The 15441-nt window shown below is 33.5% G+C and overlaps 1 protein-coding gene across 1 annotated transcript; it reads right to left on the bottom strand.

Annotated features, from left to right (window-relative positions):
* Nucleotides 1-2990: 2990 nt before the first annotated feature.
* On the bottom strand, nucleotides 2991-5677 carry LOC139888038 (uncharacterized). Its single transcript, XM_071871075.1, has 4 exons — nucleotides 5671-5677; nucleotides 5316-5464; nucleotides 3879-4104; nucleotides 2991-3118 (listed from the first exon to the last, which is right to left on the bottom strand). Exons 1-4 carry the CDS (start codon nucleotides 5675-5677, stop codon nucleotides 2991-2993), a joined length of 510 nt encoding a protein of 169 aa, XP_071727176.1.
* Between the last annotated feature and the right edge of the window lie 9764 nt (nucleotides 5678-15441).

Below are 15441 nucleotides of genomic sequence, written 5' to 3'. Positions count from 1 at the left end.
GATAAACACCAGATCTACTCGAAAGAAATCAGTTGGTGCCAAAATTAGTGATGTTTTTTTGCTTCTAATGATATCAAATTAACAAGAAGTTGAAATTATTTTTATGCTTTTGAATGATTAAATTTTTGGTCATGATTTATAATTTGGGATTCAAAAGTTGGAAAAAAAAAAAGATGATGATGAAAGATGTGAAGAAGGATAGAAGATGAAAAAGTGAAGGACTAATGATGTAATTTAGTCCTAAAAAAAATTAATGATGTAATATCTGACAAATATGATGAGCCAATGATGTAATTTTGCAATTGAGTTGATCTGAAGTTACCTGTTATAACAGTTTAAACACATACAATATTAGAGATTCTAAAGTTGAATATATACAATAAGTCATATAAAATTGGATGAATACAATATGATTTTGTTGAAATTTCATTACATGTTCGATTAATTTTCCCTAGTTGCAACTATCTTCATTCTTTCATAAAGCATAAAGTATTTAAAGTACTAAAGTTAAAGTATAAACTTTAAAACATTTTCGAAATATTAACCCAACTTTCATAAATGATTATATCCACAGTACCAATGGCGAAGGATTTAAAGGGCAGGAGTGGGCTCCCCAATAACTTTTGTCCTTTGTAGCAAATATTTTTTTGTAGTGACTAAATGTATCAAGTTTTAATTCTAGCCCCTCCAAATAAATTATTATGACATTTAATTACTTTTTCTCAAACTTAGAAAATATCTCTTGCCCTCATCTAGTCTCGCACTCTCGCCAACTCCTCTATTGCTGTTCATCTCTCGTTTTCCGTGAAGACAATTGGTAATTAATACAACTAGATGGAGGTCCGGAGTAGCCCACTCCGTTGGGCCCGATAATCGGGATGAAAAACCGTAAAAAAGAAAGAAAGAAAAAGACGAAATAGATGATGTCGTGATGACATCACCCGAGTACTATTCATTGGTGTTGGCTAATATACTTATTGTAAATGTAAATGTAAATGTAAATGTCTCAAATTGGTTATCTCCTTTACTCTGCTTATTTTATTTTACTATTATAGTATTCTTTTGTACGTATAAAATTTTTACTAGTATATAAATATTTTTTTGAAAAAATTACGTCGTTGGTACCTGTGGTTTGTAACCTTTTTCATCAAAACACCTAAACTATTTTTTTGCGTCGTTGTTATCTGTGGTTTCATTTAATTTCGTGGTTGATACCTGAAGATAACTGCTGTTTGTATTTAACCCTTAATCCCTCACATGTGCCACGCATGTGAGGTTAATATTGTCCGTTCAGTTAATTTGCCTCATTTAATTTTTTTTTAACAAAAAACTTTAATATCGTTAAGCAATTCTTATTTAATTTTTGACTTCAGATCTATATTCGCTTACATTAACAGTCAAATCTATCCTCATCAAAGTTAAAATGTGAGCAACCTGATTTAAACCCAAAAATTCGAAGTTTGAAGCAGTATTTTTGTTTATTATATAAATTTTTAATTTTTAACTAAGCCAACCTAATCATTTACCTTATTGTCCTATAATTTGTGAAAAAATACGTTGTACAGTCACTATAAGATCAATTAACTTCTAAACAACTAATATTAAGTGTAGATAAGTAGGCCATCAATAACCACTTATCATATAGATAAGTAGGCTCTATTAATTAGCCAGTATCTAAGTCTGATCCAAACGAACATAAACATACTAAAGTTTAACAATTCTCTGACAGTTGTACATAGTTGTTGACATTTTGAGTTACGGGTTTATAATATTAATGTTTATCGACTAATATGAACACGTAAATTTAGATGACTACATTCTCTCAGGTTCGTATTTGTTACGTATACTAATTGGAATTGGAATTGGAATTTAAAAAACATATGAGGTAAATTAACTGAACGTACCATATTACCCTCACATGCATGGCACATGTGAGGAGTTAAGGGTTAAATACTAACGGCGGTTATCTTCAGGTATCAACCACGAAATTAAATGAAACCACATGTATCAACTGCGCAAAAAAAAATAGTTTAGGTGTTTTGATGAAAAAGGTTACAAACCACAGGTACCAACGACGTAATTTTTTCTATTTTTTTTAGTATTATACTCCGTATTATGTTTATTCATAACTACTAACCTATTACCAAGGTTGAAGAACTCGGATCTCGGGGAGATCTCGTTTGGACTTTTTAGGGAGATCTCGGCATCTCGGAATAATCTCGGGGAGATCTCGGACGTTGACTTATGTTGACTTTATAGGGTTTTTAATAAAAATATACATAAAACATAAATATATGTATATTTATATACGTTTTTACGAGATTTTACAAAAATATCCGAGAAATGAGCAAGAAAATCTTAGAAATTACGAATTTTACAAAAACAATCTTACAAATTAGCATGAAAATTCGAGAAATCCTGGCTTTGACTAAGTTTGACCTCGTTGACCGAGAAATCTCGGGAGATGAACATCTCGTCTCGATTTTCTTCTAAAAACAAGATCTCGGAGGAGATCTCGGGGAGATCCCGGGAGATTTACAACACTGCCTATTACTATAAATAAATACTCCGTAGTGATTTAGGTTTAATATATTATTACTTGGTTAAAAATCTATCATTTTTTGCAAATATGTTAATTAGCCATTTAGAATTATAACAATAATAATAATAATGAAACGATGATTTTGATGATGATCGTTGTTATATATTAAGGGTCTACGAGTCGAGTTGTTGTAACTTTGTGCTCGACATTAATCATTATACTTGTTTTAACTTGAATTTTAAGTGGCCCCATCTTTTGTTTGAATTATTTCGCCCCTCCAATATTAACGTTCAAGCTTCGCCACTGCACAGTACCTTGCCAAAAGTACTACTCTTCAGGATATAATCCGTAAGATAATAGTTACGATTTAAAAATAGTAACGTTATACATAGTTAACAGTCAACACGATTATTATATTTAACACATAAAACCCAAACATAAAATGTGTTCAAAATAACATTACATTAAGAGCACATATAAAAGATGGAAGACCAAATAGTAGTATCACAGGGTTTGAAATAAGCTGGTATGAACTGCTTTCATGTCGCTCAATGTGTTTAGCCACATTGAAATCACCTGCAAAACAACCGGAAAAAAAAAAGTTCAAATGTAAATTTTATTTCCTTGTGCAAACAAACTAGATACAGTTTTAAATATGGAGTACATTTACACTTTGCAGAATAAAATATTTTGAAGAAAAATGTTCCAGTTAGCCCATTTCTGATGTTGCTTGTGATATCACACGCAGTTTATGTACTTTTTGTCCAAAAAGTACAATCTGCCCGTGACAGTGCAATGTCAGTTTCTGACACTCAATAACTCAAAATGTCAGTTTTTGTGTAGGGTTCACCGGTTTTTATTTTTTTTACATTTTATTAATAAAATTAACAAATTTATTTAATAAAATTAATAATATAATATTCAATAAAATAGAAAAAGTTACAAAATACTAAAGAAAATAATGTTTAAAATTTAAAATATTTCGGAATTAAAAAGAGAAAGTGAAACCGTTGAGGTCAGTCAATAAGAATCAACCAATTAGAAAGTTACACGTGTAGCTAACGTTTTTTTTTTTTTACGTCAGAAGTCCAATTGACGCTCTGAGGCCGTAAAAACTAACGCCTCGTTATATTCCGTCAGTATTATATCACATCAACTGATGGATGGAGTCTGACACACCGGTATGTATGGTCTTAAAACAATTTTTTGGCATTTGTGAAAAGTAAAGCGTTTTAGGCAAATTCTACATAACATGGTTAACGTGTAACAAACAAAGAACATTCACCTTAAAAAAGTGAATTACATGAAAGAAAAAGATTTTTCTGGTTATACATACCTCTGTGTGGGCCATAGCTACAACCTGTTTTTATCGTTTCTTTAACATCTTTTATGGTAGCATGATTGTAGAAAAGATAGTGCGATATAATATCATCGACACAGTTAAGCACGAGGTGGGTCTCTTGTATGCAAGGCCCGTTGCAATATTCGTCGGTGTATTCAGGTGGAACATGAATTTGCCCACTTTCAGTTAACCTGTAAGACTCTTCACAGCTGCTGTAAAGCTGTTACGAATCAAAAGTTAGTTATTCCATCATCTTAATGAGATTAAATGGAGGTTTTTTTTGTTTTCGTGTTTGGTTGATTATGGTATCAAGAACCACATTTGATGGGTCACTCATCCACAAATATATTTATATTAATCTTATATTTAAATTATTATTTAAGTTGGAATAACTTAACTATGAACTTTATTTAAAACAAACAATATTACAAAAAACAAAAACACAAGCCCAAAAAGATTAGTACATTGATACTGCAACAAGTCTTCTTTCGTGTAGACGTAGAGACTAAAAACAAGCAGTTTTAACCACACCATTAAAAGTGAACAAAAACAAAAGCCTAAAAGAACAAACAAAAACATGTACATTGTTTCCATGATGTCATATGTTGTTTTGATATACGATGTTATCTTGTTTATGTTTTATTTAAAGAAAAAACCTTTTCTTTTTCAGACAACTTCACATCACATACTCCACTTCGTTAGGAAATTATTTCCTAGTTATTAGAAATTGAATTGACGGGATGTCAAAAATAAATCTCTCAATTAGTGGGATTTGCATTTTTACTGAGGATTGAGGGGATTTATTTTCTAATTTTTATCCCCAAACTATATAAATAAAGAGATCTTGGGGGTGGTTAGTTGTCTTTGCCGGCATCAAAACTCAATCTCATAATTTTGAGATTATCTCACAATAAGAAAAATGAGGACGGGCGACGAAGACGTTTTGTAGCGACGAAATCACGCCGCAAAAAGACCACTACACGACAAAATTTTTACCTTTTTTACCAGCATCTGGGTCCACCAACCAATTGCGGCGATACTTTCTGAGAATGTCACCGCAAAAGAAATAACTCATTTTCTATTTCATTTGCTTTCTATTTAAGATTTGGTCAAATGTTGAAAATACAATTGTGCTGATATAAACGCCCTTTTGAGGCACGAAAACTCGCCACAAAAAGGCGTATTCCTTGTAGTGTCTATCCCTAGTTTTTCTTAATATATGTTCTTCATTTATTCAATAAAACGTTAAACTTAGAGAAACATCTAGTGTTCTTCGTTTTTGCACTAAGATAAAGCTTAATTCTTTTGCTTGAACCACAATACGGGGTGTGTATCACACTTAAATATCAAAAATTACTTAGGTCGGCCACAAATGTAATTAGTTTTCGACATTATGAAGCAATTATAACATAAATTTGAAGAATCACTTACATTTTTATCGCTAAAACATTGAAGTGATTTCAAAACAGCCTCATCAGGTTCATATTCATAACCACCTTTTCCATCGTACACTGCACCACCATCACTTGGTTCAGGTAAATATCCAACACCAGTTCCAGTAACTCCTGTATCACCTTTTCCTATAACAAATCACTTTCATCAAACAAAATCTATGTATAAAAAATTTCTAGATTCCAAGTTCATTTATTATTAAGAGGTACCTAATTGGTAACAAAAAATAGCAACAAATAGCAGCATCAGAGAAAATAACCATTGATTAACAAAGACTGAAAATGCCATAATGGTAACTAATTAAACAGACGTACACAAACATAATGAATGTTACCTTCCATTTATTTATTACCCATGATGAACACAAATTCATCTTTGTGGGTAAAAAAAAAAAAAGGGTAAACGTGTAAGAAACATATTTTTAATGAAATTTTATTGGTTGATGAGAAGGAAAATGAGATATTGGTTGGGTTTATACTGACTAACTAGACATAGTAGTTGGAAGAACACACCAAAACTTTTATTATTAACATTTATTTGCAAAAAATCAAACCTAATTTACAGTTTTTACTTTCTTGCAGTTTAAGTCTTTTAAAGTTCTGAATTGGTCAAATGAGTAAGTTTAATGATTCAAACTTTCACTGAATTTAGAGCAGATATCTAAATATAACAACAAAACTTGTAAAAACAATGTCGAAATTAACTATCTGGCTTAATTTCTGCTATGTGTTTTCTTTTTTAATGCGAAATTATCCAAGTGTGTGCTATATTTCTCGGTGTACCAAGTTTTTGAGTCAGGTTAATCAAAAGTTAACTGAAGGCACATACATTCACAATTTCGGATTAGATATAAAATTTGGCATAGAATTAAATGTAACGCACAAAATAAAAAACAATAGCATAAATAAGAGATTTCACAGCTCATATACAAAGCTAGATTACAACAACAACAACAACAACAAAACCCAATACTACATAAGTGATGTATGGGGATGTGAGACGTAGACAATCCTGTTAGAATATAACTGCAAAAAAACAACTTGCCTTTTATGGTATTTGACCTTTGGATCAGAAAAATCATATTCTCATAATGTCCAAATATAGAGGGTCACAAGCAACAATAAGTAGCAGCAGAAAGTCAGCAATAGCAGCAGAGTCAGCAGTCAACAAGTCAACAAACGGCTCTATATTTCCATTTATGTCAAGGTGGTTCCAAAATGTGTTTGGATCCATACCCCAACTAGGAATTAGCTGTTAGGCCATTAGTTATATATGATCATGTTCATTTGTAACTGAAAACTCAAGCAATATATTCAAAATGTAGTCCTAAAAGTTCATAGTCTTTTAGTTCATCTCAATTCTGCAATTGTAATTCAATCATCTCAATAAACATTCAAATATTTCCGCATATCAATTATTAACATGGTATCAGAGCTAACGGTGTAGATCCGTGATCATTACACTCGTTTTTTGTCTCAATCACTTACCAAGAAACTGGCTGCCATGTCCTTGGACGGTAGCTCAGTTCAATCGTGCCTGAATTCGGATTAGCAGCACTCAAACATTGATTTTTGCAAGTCAAATGTCAAACTTTTTCAAAAATAACATGTTTTTTTTTCAAACTTAATGTTCTGTATGATCTGATTGTTCTCTGCCAATGAGAACTCTTAAGGCAAGGTCAAATAAATGACTGTCAAAAGAGGGGCAATAGAGAACTCAAAAATACCTTAAACAAGTTGCCATGTCAAGAGATAACGGCAGCTTAAAAAGGCCGAAGCAATAAGCTTCTTAAATCAAACTACCATGTCAAATAAGTGACGGTAGCTCAAATCAAGCCTCAAACTCACCGGCGACCAAGCAACAAAGAATAGTTGCGGTTTACATGGTGATTATGTTGAAGATTTTGAATAAATAAAAAAGGGAGTGGGGTGCAGCTGACGGTAACCCAGAGGCTACCAACAACGGTGGTCACCACCAACAACCATCGTGTAGTGACCCGAACTTTTCCATGTTTATATATATTAATTGAGATTGATATTTACATGACTAAATGTTTCCAACGTGTTAAGCAATCAAACTTATTAAGACTTGATTAATTGAAATAGGTTTCATATAGACAATTGACCACCCAAGTTGACCGGTGATTCACGAACGTTAAAACTTGTAAAAACTATACGATGACATATATATGATTATATATATAGTTAACATGATTTTATTATAAGTAAGTATCTCATTAAGTATTTTAACAATGTGTTATATACATAAAAATGAGACTATTAAATTAAGAAACTCGAAAACGATATATATAACGATTATCGTTATAACAACGTCTTAGTAGGTACATATGAATCATATTAAGATATTGATACACTTGGTTAATTATGTTAAATGATAAGTAAATATATCATTAAGTGTATTAACAATGAACTACATATGTAAAAATAAGACTACTAACTTAATGATTTCGAAACGAGACATATATGTAACGATTATCGTTGTAACGACATTTAACTGTATATATATCATACTAAGATATATTATATATCATAATATAATGATAATGTAACAATTTAACATCTCATTTGATATAATAAACAATGGGTTAACAACATTTAACAAGATCGTTAACCTAAAGGTTTCAAAACAACATTTATATGTAACGACTAACGATGACTTAACGACTCAGTTAAAATGTATATACATGTAGTGTTTTAATATGTATTCATACACTTTTGAAAGACTTCAAGACACTTATCAAAATACTTCTACTTAACAAAAATGCTTACAATTACATCCTCGTTCAGTTTCATCAACAATTCTACTCGTATGCACCCGTATTCGTACTCGTACAATACACAGCTTTTAGATGTATGTACTATTGGTATATACACTCCAATGATCACCTCTTAGCAGCCCATGTGAGTCACCTAACACATGTGGAACCATCATTTGGCAACTAGCATGAAATATCTCATAAAATTACAAAAATATGAGTAATCATTCATGACTTATTTACATGAAAACAAAATTACATATCCTTTATATCTAATCCATATACCAACGACCAAAAACACCTACAAACACTTTCATTCTTCAATTTTCTTCATCTAATTTATCTCTCTCAAGTTCCATCTTCAAGTTCTAAGTGTTCTTCATAAATTCCATAAGTATAGTTTCATAAAAATCAAGAATACTTCCAAGTTTGCAAGTCTACTTCCAAGCTTTCTAATCCATTCCAAGTAATCATCTAAGATCAAGGAACCTCTGTTATTTACAGTAGGTTATCTTTCTAATTCAAGGTAATATTCATATTCAAACTTTGATTCAATTTCTACAACTATAACAATCTTATTTCGAGTGAAAATCTTACTTGAACTGTTTTCGTGTCATGATTCTGCTTCAAGAACTTTCAAGCCATCCAAGGATCCTTTGAAGCTAGATCCATTTTTCACATTTCCAGTAGTTTTATCCAGAAAACTTGAGGTAGTAATGATGTTCATAACATCATTCGATTCATACATATAAAGCTATCTTATTCGAAGGTTTAAACTTGTAATCACTAGAACATAGTTTAGTTAATTCTAAACTTGTTCGCAAATAAAAGTTAATCCTTCTAACTTGACTTTTAAAATCAACTAAACACATGTTCTATATCTATATAATATGCTAACTTAATGATTTAAAACCAGGAAATACGATGAACACCATAAAATCGGATATACGCCGTCGTAGTGAAACCGGGGGCTGTTTTGGTTTGGATAATTAAAAATTATGATAAACTTTGATTTAAAAGTTGTTCTTCTGGGAAAATTATTTTTCATATGAACATGAAACTATATCCAAAAATCTTGGTTAAACTCAAAGTAAAAGTATGTTTTTCAAAATGGTCATCAAGATGTCGTTCTTTCGACGGAAATGACTACCTCTTTAGTAATTGACATGTAACTTAAATTTCCGACTATAAACCTATACTTTTTCTGTTTGGATTCTTAAATTAGAGTTCAATATAAAACCATAGCAATTTGATTCACTCAAAACGGATTTAAAATGAAGAGGTTATGGGTAAAACAAGATTGGATATTTTTGATCTTTTTAGCTACGGGAAATGTTTAACAAATCTATACAGATCATATCCTAGCTAACTTATATTGTATTATACATGTATTCTAATATATTATGTAATCTTGGGATATCATAGACACGTATACAAATGTTTTGACATATCATATCGACCCATGTATATATATTATTTGGAACAACCATAGACACTCTATATGCAGTAATGTTGGAGTTAGCTATACAGGGTTGAGGTTGATTCTAAAAATATATATATTTTGAGTTGTGATCTAGCCTGAGACGTGTATACACTGGGTCGTGGATTGATTCAAGATAATATATATATCGATTTATTTCTGTACATCTAACTGTGGACAACTAGTTGTAGGTTACTAACGAGGACAGCTGACTTAATACACTCAAATCTTTAAAACATAATAAAAATGGTTGTAATTATATTTTGATCATACTTTGATATATATGTACATATTTGTAGAGGTTAGTGAGCCGATCCGTGGCCAAGTCTTATTTTCGAGGAAGGAAATATCTGTGAAAGTGAGTTATAGTCCCACTTTTAAAATCTAATATTTTTGGGATGAGAATACATGCAGGTTTTATAAATGATTTACAAAATAGACACAAGTACGTGAAACTACATTCTATGGTTGAATTATCAAAATCGAATATGCCCGTTTTTATTAAGTCTGGTAATCTAAGAATTAGGGAACAGACACCCTAATTGACGCGAATCCTAAAGATAGATCTATTGGGCCTAACAAACCCCATCCAAAGTACCAGATGCTTTAGTACTTCGAAATTTATATCATATCCGAAGGGTGTCCCGGAATGATGGGGATATTCTTATATATGCATCTTGTTAATGTCGGTTACCAGGTGTTCACCATATGAATAATTTTTATCTCTATGTGTGGGATGTGTATTGAAATATGAAATCTTGTGGTCTATTGTTACGATTTGATATATATAGTTTAAACCTATAACTCACCAACATTTTTGTTGACGTTTAAAGCATGTTTATTCTAAGGTGAATACTAAGAGCTTCCGCTGTTGCATACTAAAATAAGGACAAGATTTGGAGTCCATGTTTGTATGATATTGTGTAAAAACTGCATTCAAGAAACATATGTCGATGTAATATATTTTTATTGTAAACCATTATGTAATGGTCATGTGTAAACAGTATATTTTAGATTATCATTATTTGATAATCTACGTAATGCTTTTAAAACCTTTATTGATAAAATAAAGGTTATGGATGTTTTAAAAATGAATGCAGTCTTTGGAAAAACGTCTCATACAGAGGTCAAAACCTCGCAACGAAATCAATTAATATGGAACGTTTATAATCAATATGAACGGGACATTTCAGTTGGTATCCGAGGGTTGGTCTTAGATTACCAGAGAATTTGCAATAGTGTGTCTTATCGAGTTTGTTAGGATGCATTAGTAAGTCTGGACTTCGACCGTGTTTTCTTTAAAAATTATTGCTTAACATTTTTGTTGGAAACTATATATTATTAACATGTAAATATTATGTGATATATTAATCTCTTAAAATGTTTGATATTGTGTGATAGATGTCTACCTCTAGCACAAATCTCATTGACTCACCTAATAATAACGAAGAGTCGAATATATATTGGCAAGATTCACAAGTTCCCGAAGAACCGGAAGAAGAGGAAACGGAACCGGAAGAAGAGGAACCGGAAGAAGAGGAACCAGAAGAAGAGGAACCGGAAGAAGAAGAGGTTCCGGAGGGGGGAATAGTAGGAACCACAGAAAACCGGTCAAATAAAAGAAAATCCTCAACCAATGGACCAAAGTTAATAATGGTCAATGGTGTTTCCGCTAAGGAAGCAAAATATTGGGAAAATTACCAATTTTCCGATGAATCGGATCCTGATGAGGATTCCGATGATGTTATAGAAATTACCCTGACCCAATTTAATGAGGCAAAAGAAAATAATAAGGGAAAAGGCATCAAAATAGAGAAATCTGATTCCGACCCCGATGAACTTTATATGTACCGTCAACACCCGTATTTTCAATATCGTGACAATAACCCGAGAACCTCTAAACCACCAGGTTTTTCTAAACCAATGTGGAAAACGACGGCTCGTATTAGAGGAACATCATATATCCTTAGAAAATTAGGAAAAAGAACCAAGTCCGAAGAAGAAGAAACCAGTGATTCAGATTAGAGGGGTGTGAGCATGTTGTGTAATAAATGTATTGTAGTGTGCTTGTACTTTTATGTTCTATGTAAAAATTTCTTGTATTGTTTGTTATTACGAATCTAATCCTTGTCTATTTTACAGTACAAAAACAAAATGGACGTTAAGGGTAGACAACCGAATATTTTAGAAGACCTACCAGAGGATATGATTGAGGAAATCTTGTCTAGAGTCAGTCAGAATTCATCAGCACATTTAGTTATGGCGAAATTAACTTGTCAAACATTTGAAAGACTTTCCAGAAATGCCTTAGTTTATAAAAGGCTTTCCTTTGATAGGTGGGGTATATCACATTGGGGAGACTTTAAATTACGCCGTGTTTTCTTTAAAGCGTTAAATGCGGGGAACCCAAATGCAATTTTACGCTACGGGTTAAGAACCTATTTTGACTCAACATATCCCAACACAAGGATTTCGTGAATTAGAAAGAGCTTCTAACATGCAACATAAAGAAGCATGTTATGCTTACGAGTTAGTGATGTTCGCTTCCTACCAATGTGAGAAAAAGAACATCGGATTGCAGCTTTTAAATAAAACTTTCCCACAAGTGACGGATTCAGTAGTTGGGGTGAGAAACAAGGTTTTTAGATTATTACGGGGCTGTTGGACATTACGAAACCCTCGTCCTTTTGACGACATTACAACATGCTGCCTAGCCAATGGTCATAACGGTTATTTTTCACAAGACCAAGGATGGGAAGTCGTCTTAGTTAAACCAGAATGCATGACTTGTTTCTGGACTTATGAATTACGTGTCTTTATTTCCTTTGCTGAACAACTTGCGTATTAACTAGATTTATCTTCAAAACTGTCCTGTATCATAGTGTACTATATTTCATGTTATATGTAATATAGCGAAGTTGTAAGTTTGAAGAATATTTGTATGTGATATATTATTATAATCAGTTTTTCATATGGAATTGTAGTAGTTGAATTGTATATTAGCTACTAAGTATGAACTTAAAGGGTAGGTAGTACCCGAATTTAAACTTATAAAACGCTAATATGAAGAAAAAGCTTTTATAAATGAGTTCATATTATGCTACGAGATACTATTGACTACTCTTAATATTCTGTATGATTAACTTATTTCATTTGACTATTTTGAAGGAAATGGCACCGACTACTCGACACACCTTGAATATGATCGAAGAGGAATTTCGTGCCTTTCTTGCTTCAAACATAGCCGCAGTACAGGCCGCGCTACATACCAACAATAACTCTGAATCTAGCAATACAGCTAACGGCGCAAGAAATCGTGTAGGATGCTCCTACAAGGAATTCACTGCCTGCAAACCTTCAGAATTTGATGGGACCGAAGGACCAATCGGATTGAAACGGTGGACCGAGAAAGTTGAATCAGTGTTTGCCATAAGTAAGTGTGCTGAAGGAGACAAAGTGAAGTACGCTACGCATACCTTCACAGGTATTGCGTTAACATGGTGGAATACCTATCTAGAGCAAGTGGGACAAGATGCTGCTTACGCGCTACCGTGGTCGGCATTCAAGCACTTGATGAACGAGAAGTACCGTCCCAGAACCGAGGTCAATAAGCTCAAGTCAGAACTTAGAGGGTTACGAACACAGGGATTCGATATTACTTCGTACGAAAGATGATTCACAGAATTGTGCCTATTGTGTCCGAGAGCGTTCGAAGATGAGGAAGAGAAGATCGACGCGTTTGTGAAAGGGTTACCGGAGAGAATCCAAGAAGATATAAGTTCACACGAGCCTGCCTCCATACAAAAGGCATGTAGAATGGCTCACAAACTAGTGAACCAGATTGAGGGAAGAATTAAAGAACAGGCGGCCGAAGAGGCTAACGTGAAGTTAGTCAAAATAAAGTGGGAGGAAAACGGTGATAAGAGTCACCAAAACAACAATAACTATCCCAACAATCGCAACATTAATCGCAACTACAACAAACGGCACAACAACAACAACTACAACAATCATCCCAACAACAATAACAACCGCAACAACAACAACAATAAGAAGCAGCTATGCCAAAGGTGTGAAAAGTATCACTCGGGGTTCTGCACCAAATTTTGAAACAAGTGTAAAAGAAATGGTCATAGCGCGGCGAAATGTGAGGTCTACGGACCAGGGGTTAAGAGAACGAAAGGAACAAATAGTGTCAGAACGAGTAATGGCGGAGCAAGTAGTGTCGGAGCAAGTTATGTCAATGTAGTTTGTTATAAATGTGGAAAATTGGGCCACATTATTAGAAATTTCCCGAACCAGGAGAACACGAATGGACAAGGCCGCAGAAGAGTTTTCAATATTAATGCGGCAGAGGCACAGGAAGACCCGGAGCTTGTTACGGGTACGTTTCTTATTGACAATAAATCTGCTTACGTTTTATTTGATTCGGGTGCGGATAGAAGCTATATGAGTAGAGATTTTTGTGCTAAATTAAGTTGTCCATTGACGCCGTTGGATAGTAAATTTTTACTCGAATTAGCAAACGGTAAATTAATTTCAGCAGATTATATATGCCGGAATCGACAAATTAAACTGGGTAGCGAAATATTTAAGATTGATTTGATACCAGTAGAGTTAGGGAGTTTTGATGTAATAGTTGGCATGGACTGGCTGAAGGAGATGAAAGCAGAGATCGTATGTTACAAAAATGCAATTCGCATTGTACGATAAGAAGGAGAACCCTTAATGGTGTACGGAGAAAAGGGCAACACGAAGCTACATCTTATTAGTAATTTGAAGGCATAAAAACTAATAAGAAAAGGTTGCTATGCTGTTCTAGCACACGTCAAGAAAGTACAAACTGAAGAAAAGAGCATCAAGGATGTTCCCGTCGCAAAAGAATTTCCCGATGTATTTCCGAAAGAATTACCGGGACTACCTCCACATCGATCTGTTGAATTTCAAATAGATCTTGTACCAGGAGCTGCACCAATAGCTCGTGCTCCTTACAGACTTGTACCCAGCGAGATGAAAGAACTGCAAAGCTAACTGCAAGAACTATTAGAACGTGGTTTCATTCGAGCAAGCACATCACCATGGGGAGCTCCTGTTTTATTTGTCAAGAAGAAGGATGGTACATTTAGGTTGTGTATTGACTACAGAGAGTTGAATAAACTTACCATCAAAAACCGTTATCCACTGCCGAGAATTGACGACTTATTTGATCAACTACAAGGCTCGTCGGTTTATTTGAAAATCGATTTACATTCTGGATATCATCAAATGCGAGTAAAGGAGGATGATATTCCAAAAACTGCTTTTAGGACGCGTTATGGTCATTACGAGTTTATGGTTATGCCGTTTGGATTGACTAACGCACCAGCTGTGTTCATGGACCTTATGAACCGAGTGTGTGGGCCATATCTTGACAAGTTTGTTATTGTTTTCATCGATGACATACTTATTTACTCAAAGAATGATCAAGAGTACGAAGAACATTTGAGAAAAGTGCTAGAAGTATTGAGGAAAGAAAAACTGTAAGCTAAGTTTTCAAAGTGTGCATTTTGGTTGGAAGAAGTTCAATTCCTCGGTCACATAGTGAACAAAGAAGGTATCCAGGTGGACCCGGCAAAGATCGAAACCGTTGAAAAGTGAGAAACCCCAAAAACACCGAAGCATATACGTTAATTTTTAGGATTGGCTGGTTACTACAGAAGATTTATCCAAGATTTCTCCAAAATAGCAAAACCCTTGACTGCATTAACGCATAAAGGGAAGAAATTTGAATGGAAGGATGAATAAGAGAAGGCGTTTCTGTTATTGAAGAAAAAGATAACTACGGCACCTATATTGTCATTGCCTGAAGG

The sequence above is a fragment of the Rutidosis leptorrhynchoides genome, chromosome 1, assembly GCF_046630445.1.
Source record: "Rutidosis leptorrhynchoides isolate AG116_Rl617_1_P2 chromosome 1, CSIRO_AGI_Rlap_v1, whole genome shotgun sequence".
Classification (NCBI taxonomy): domain Eukaryota; kingdom Viridiplantae; phylum Streptophyta; class Magnoliopsida; order Asterales; family Asteraceae; genus Rutidosis; species Rutidosis leptorrhynchoides.
The sequence above is the reverse complement of the archived record's forward strand: the minus strand, read 5'-3'. Positions and strand labels throughout refer to the sequence as shown.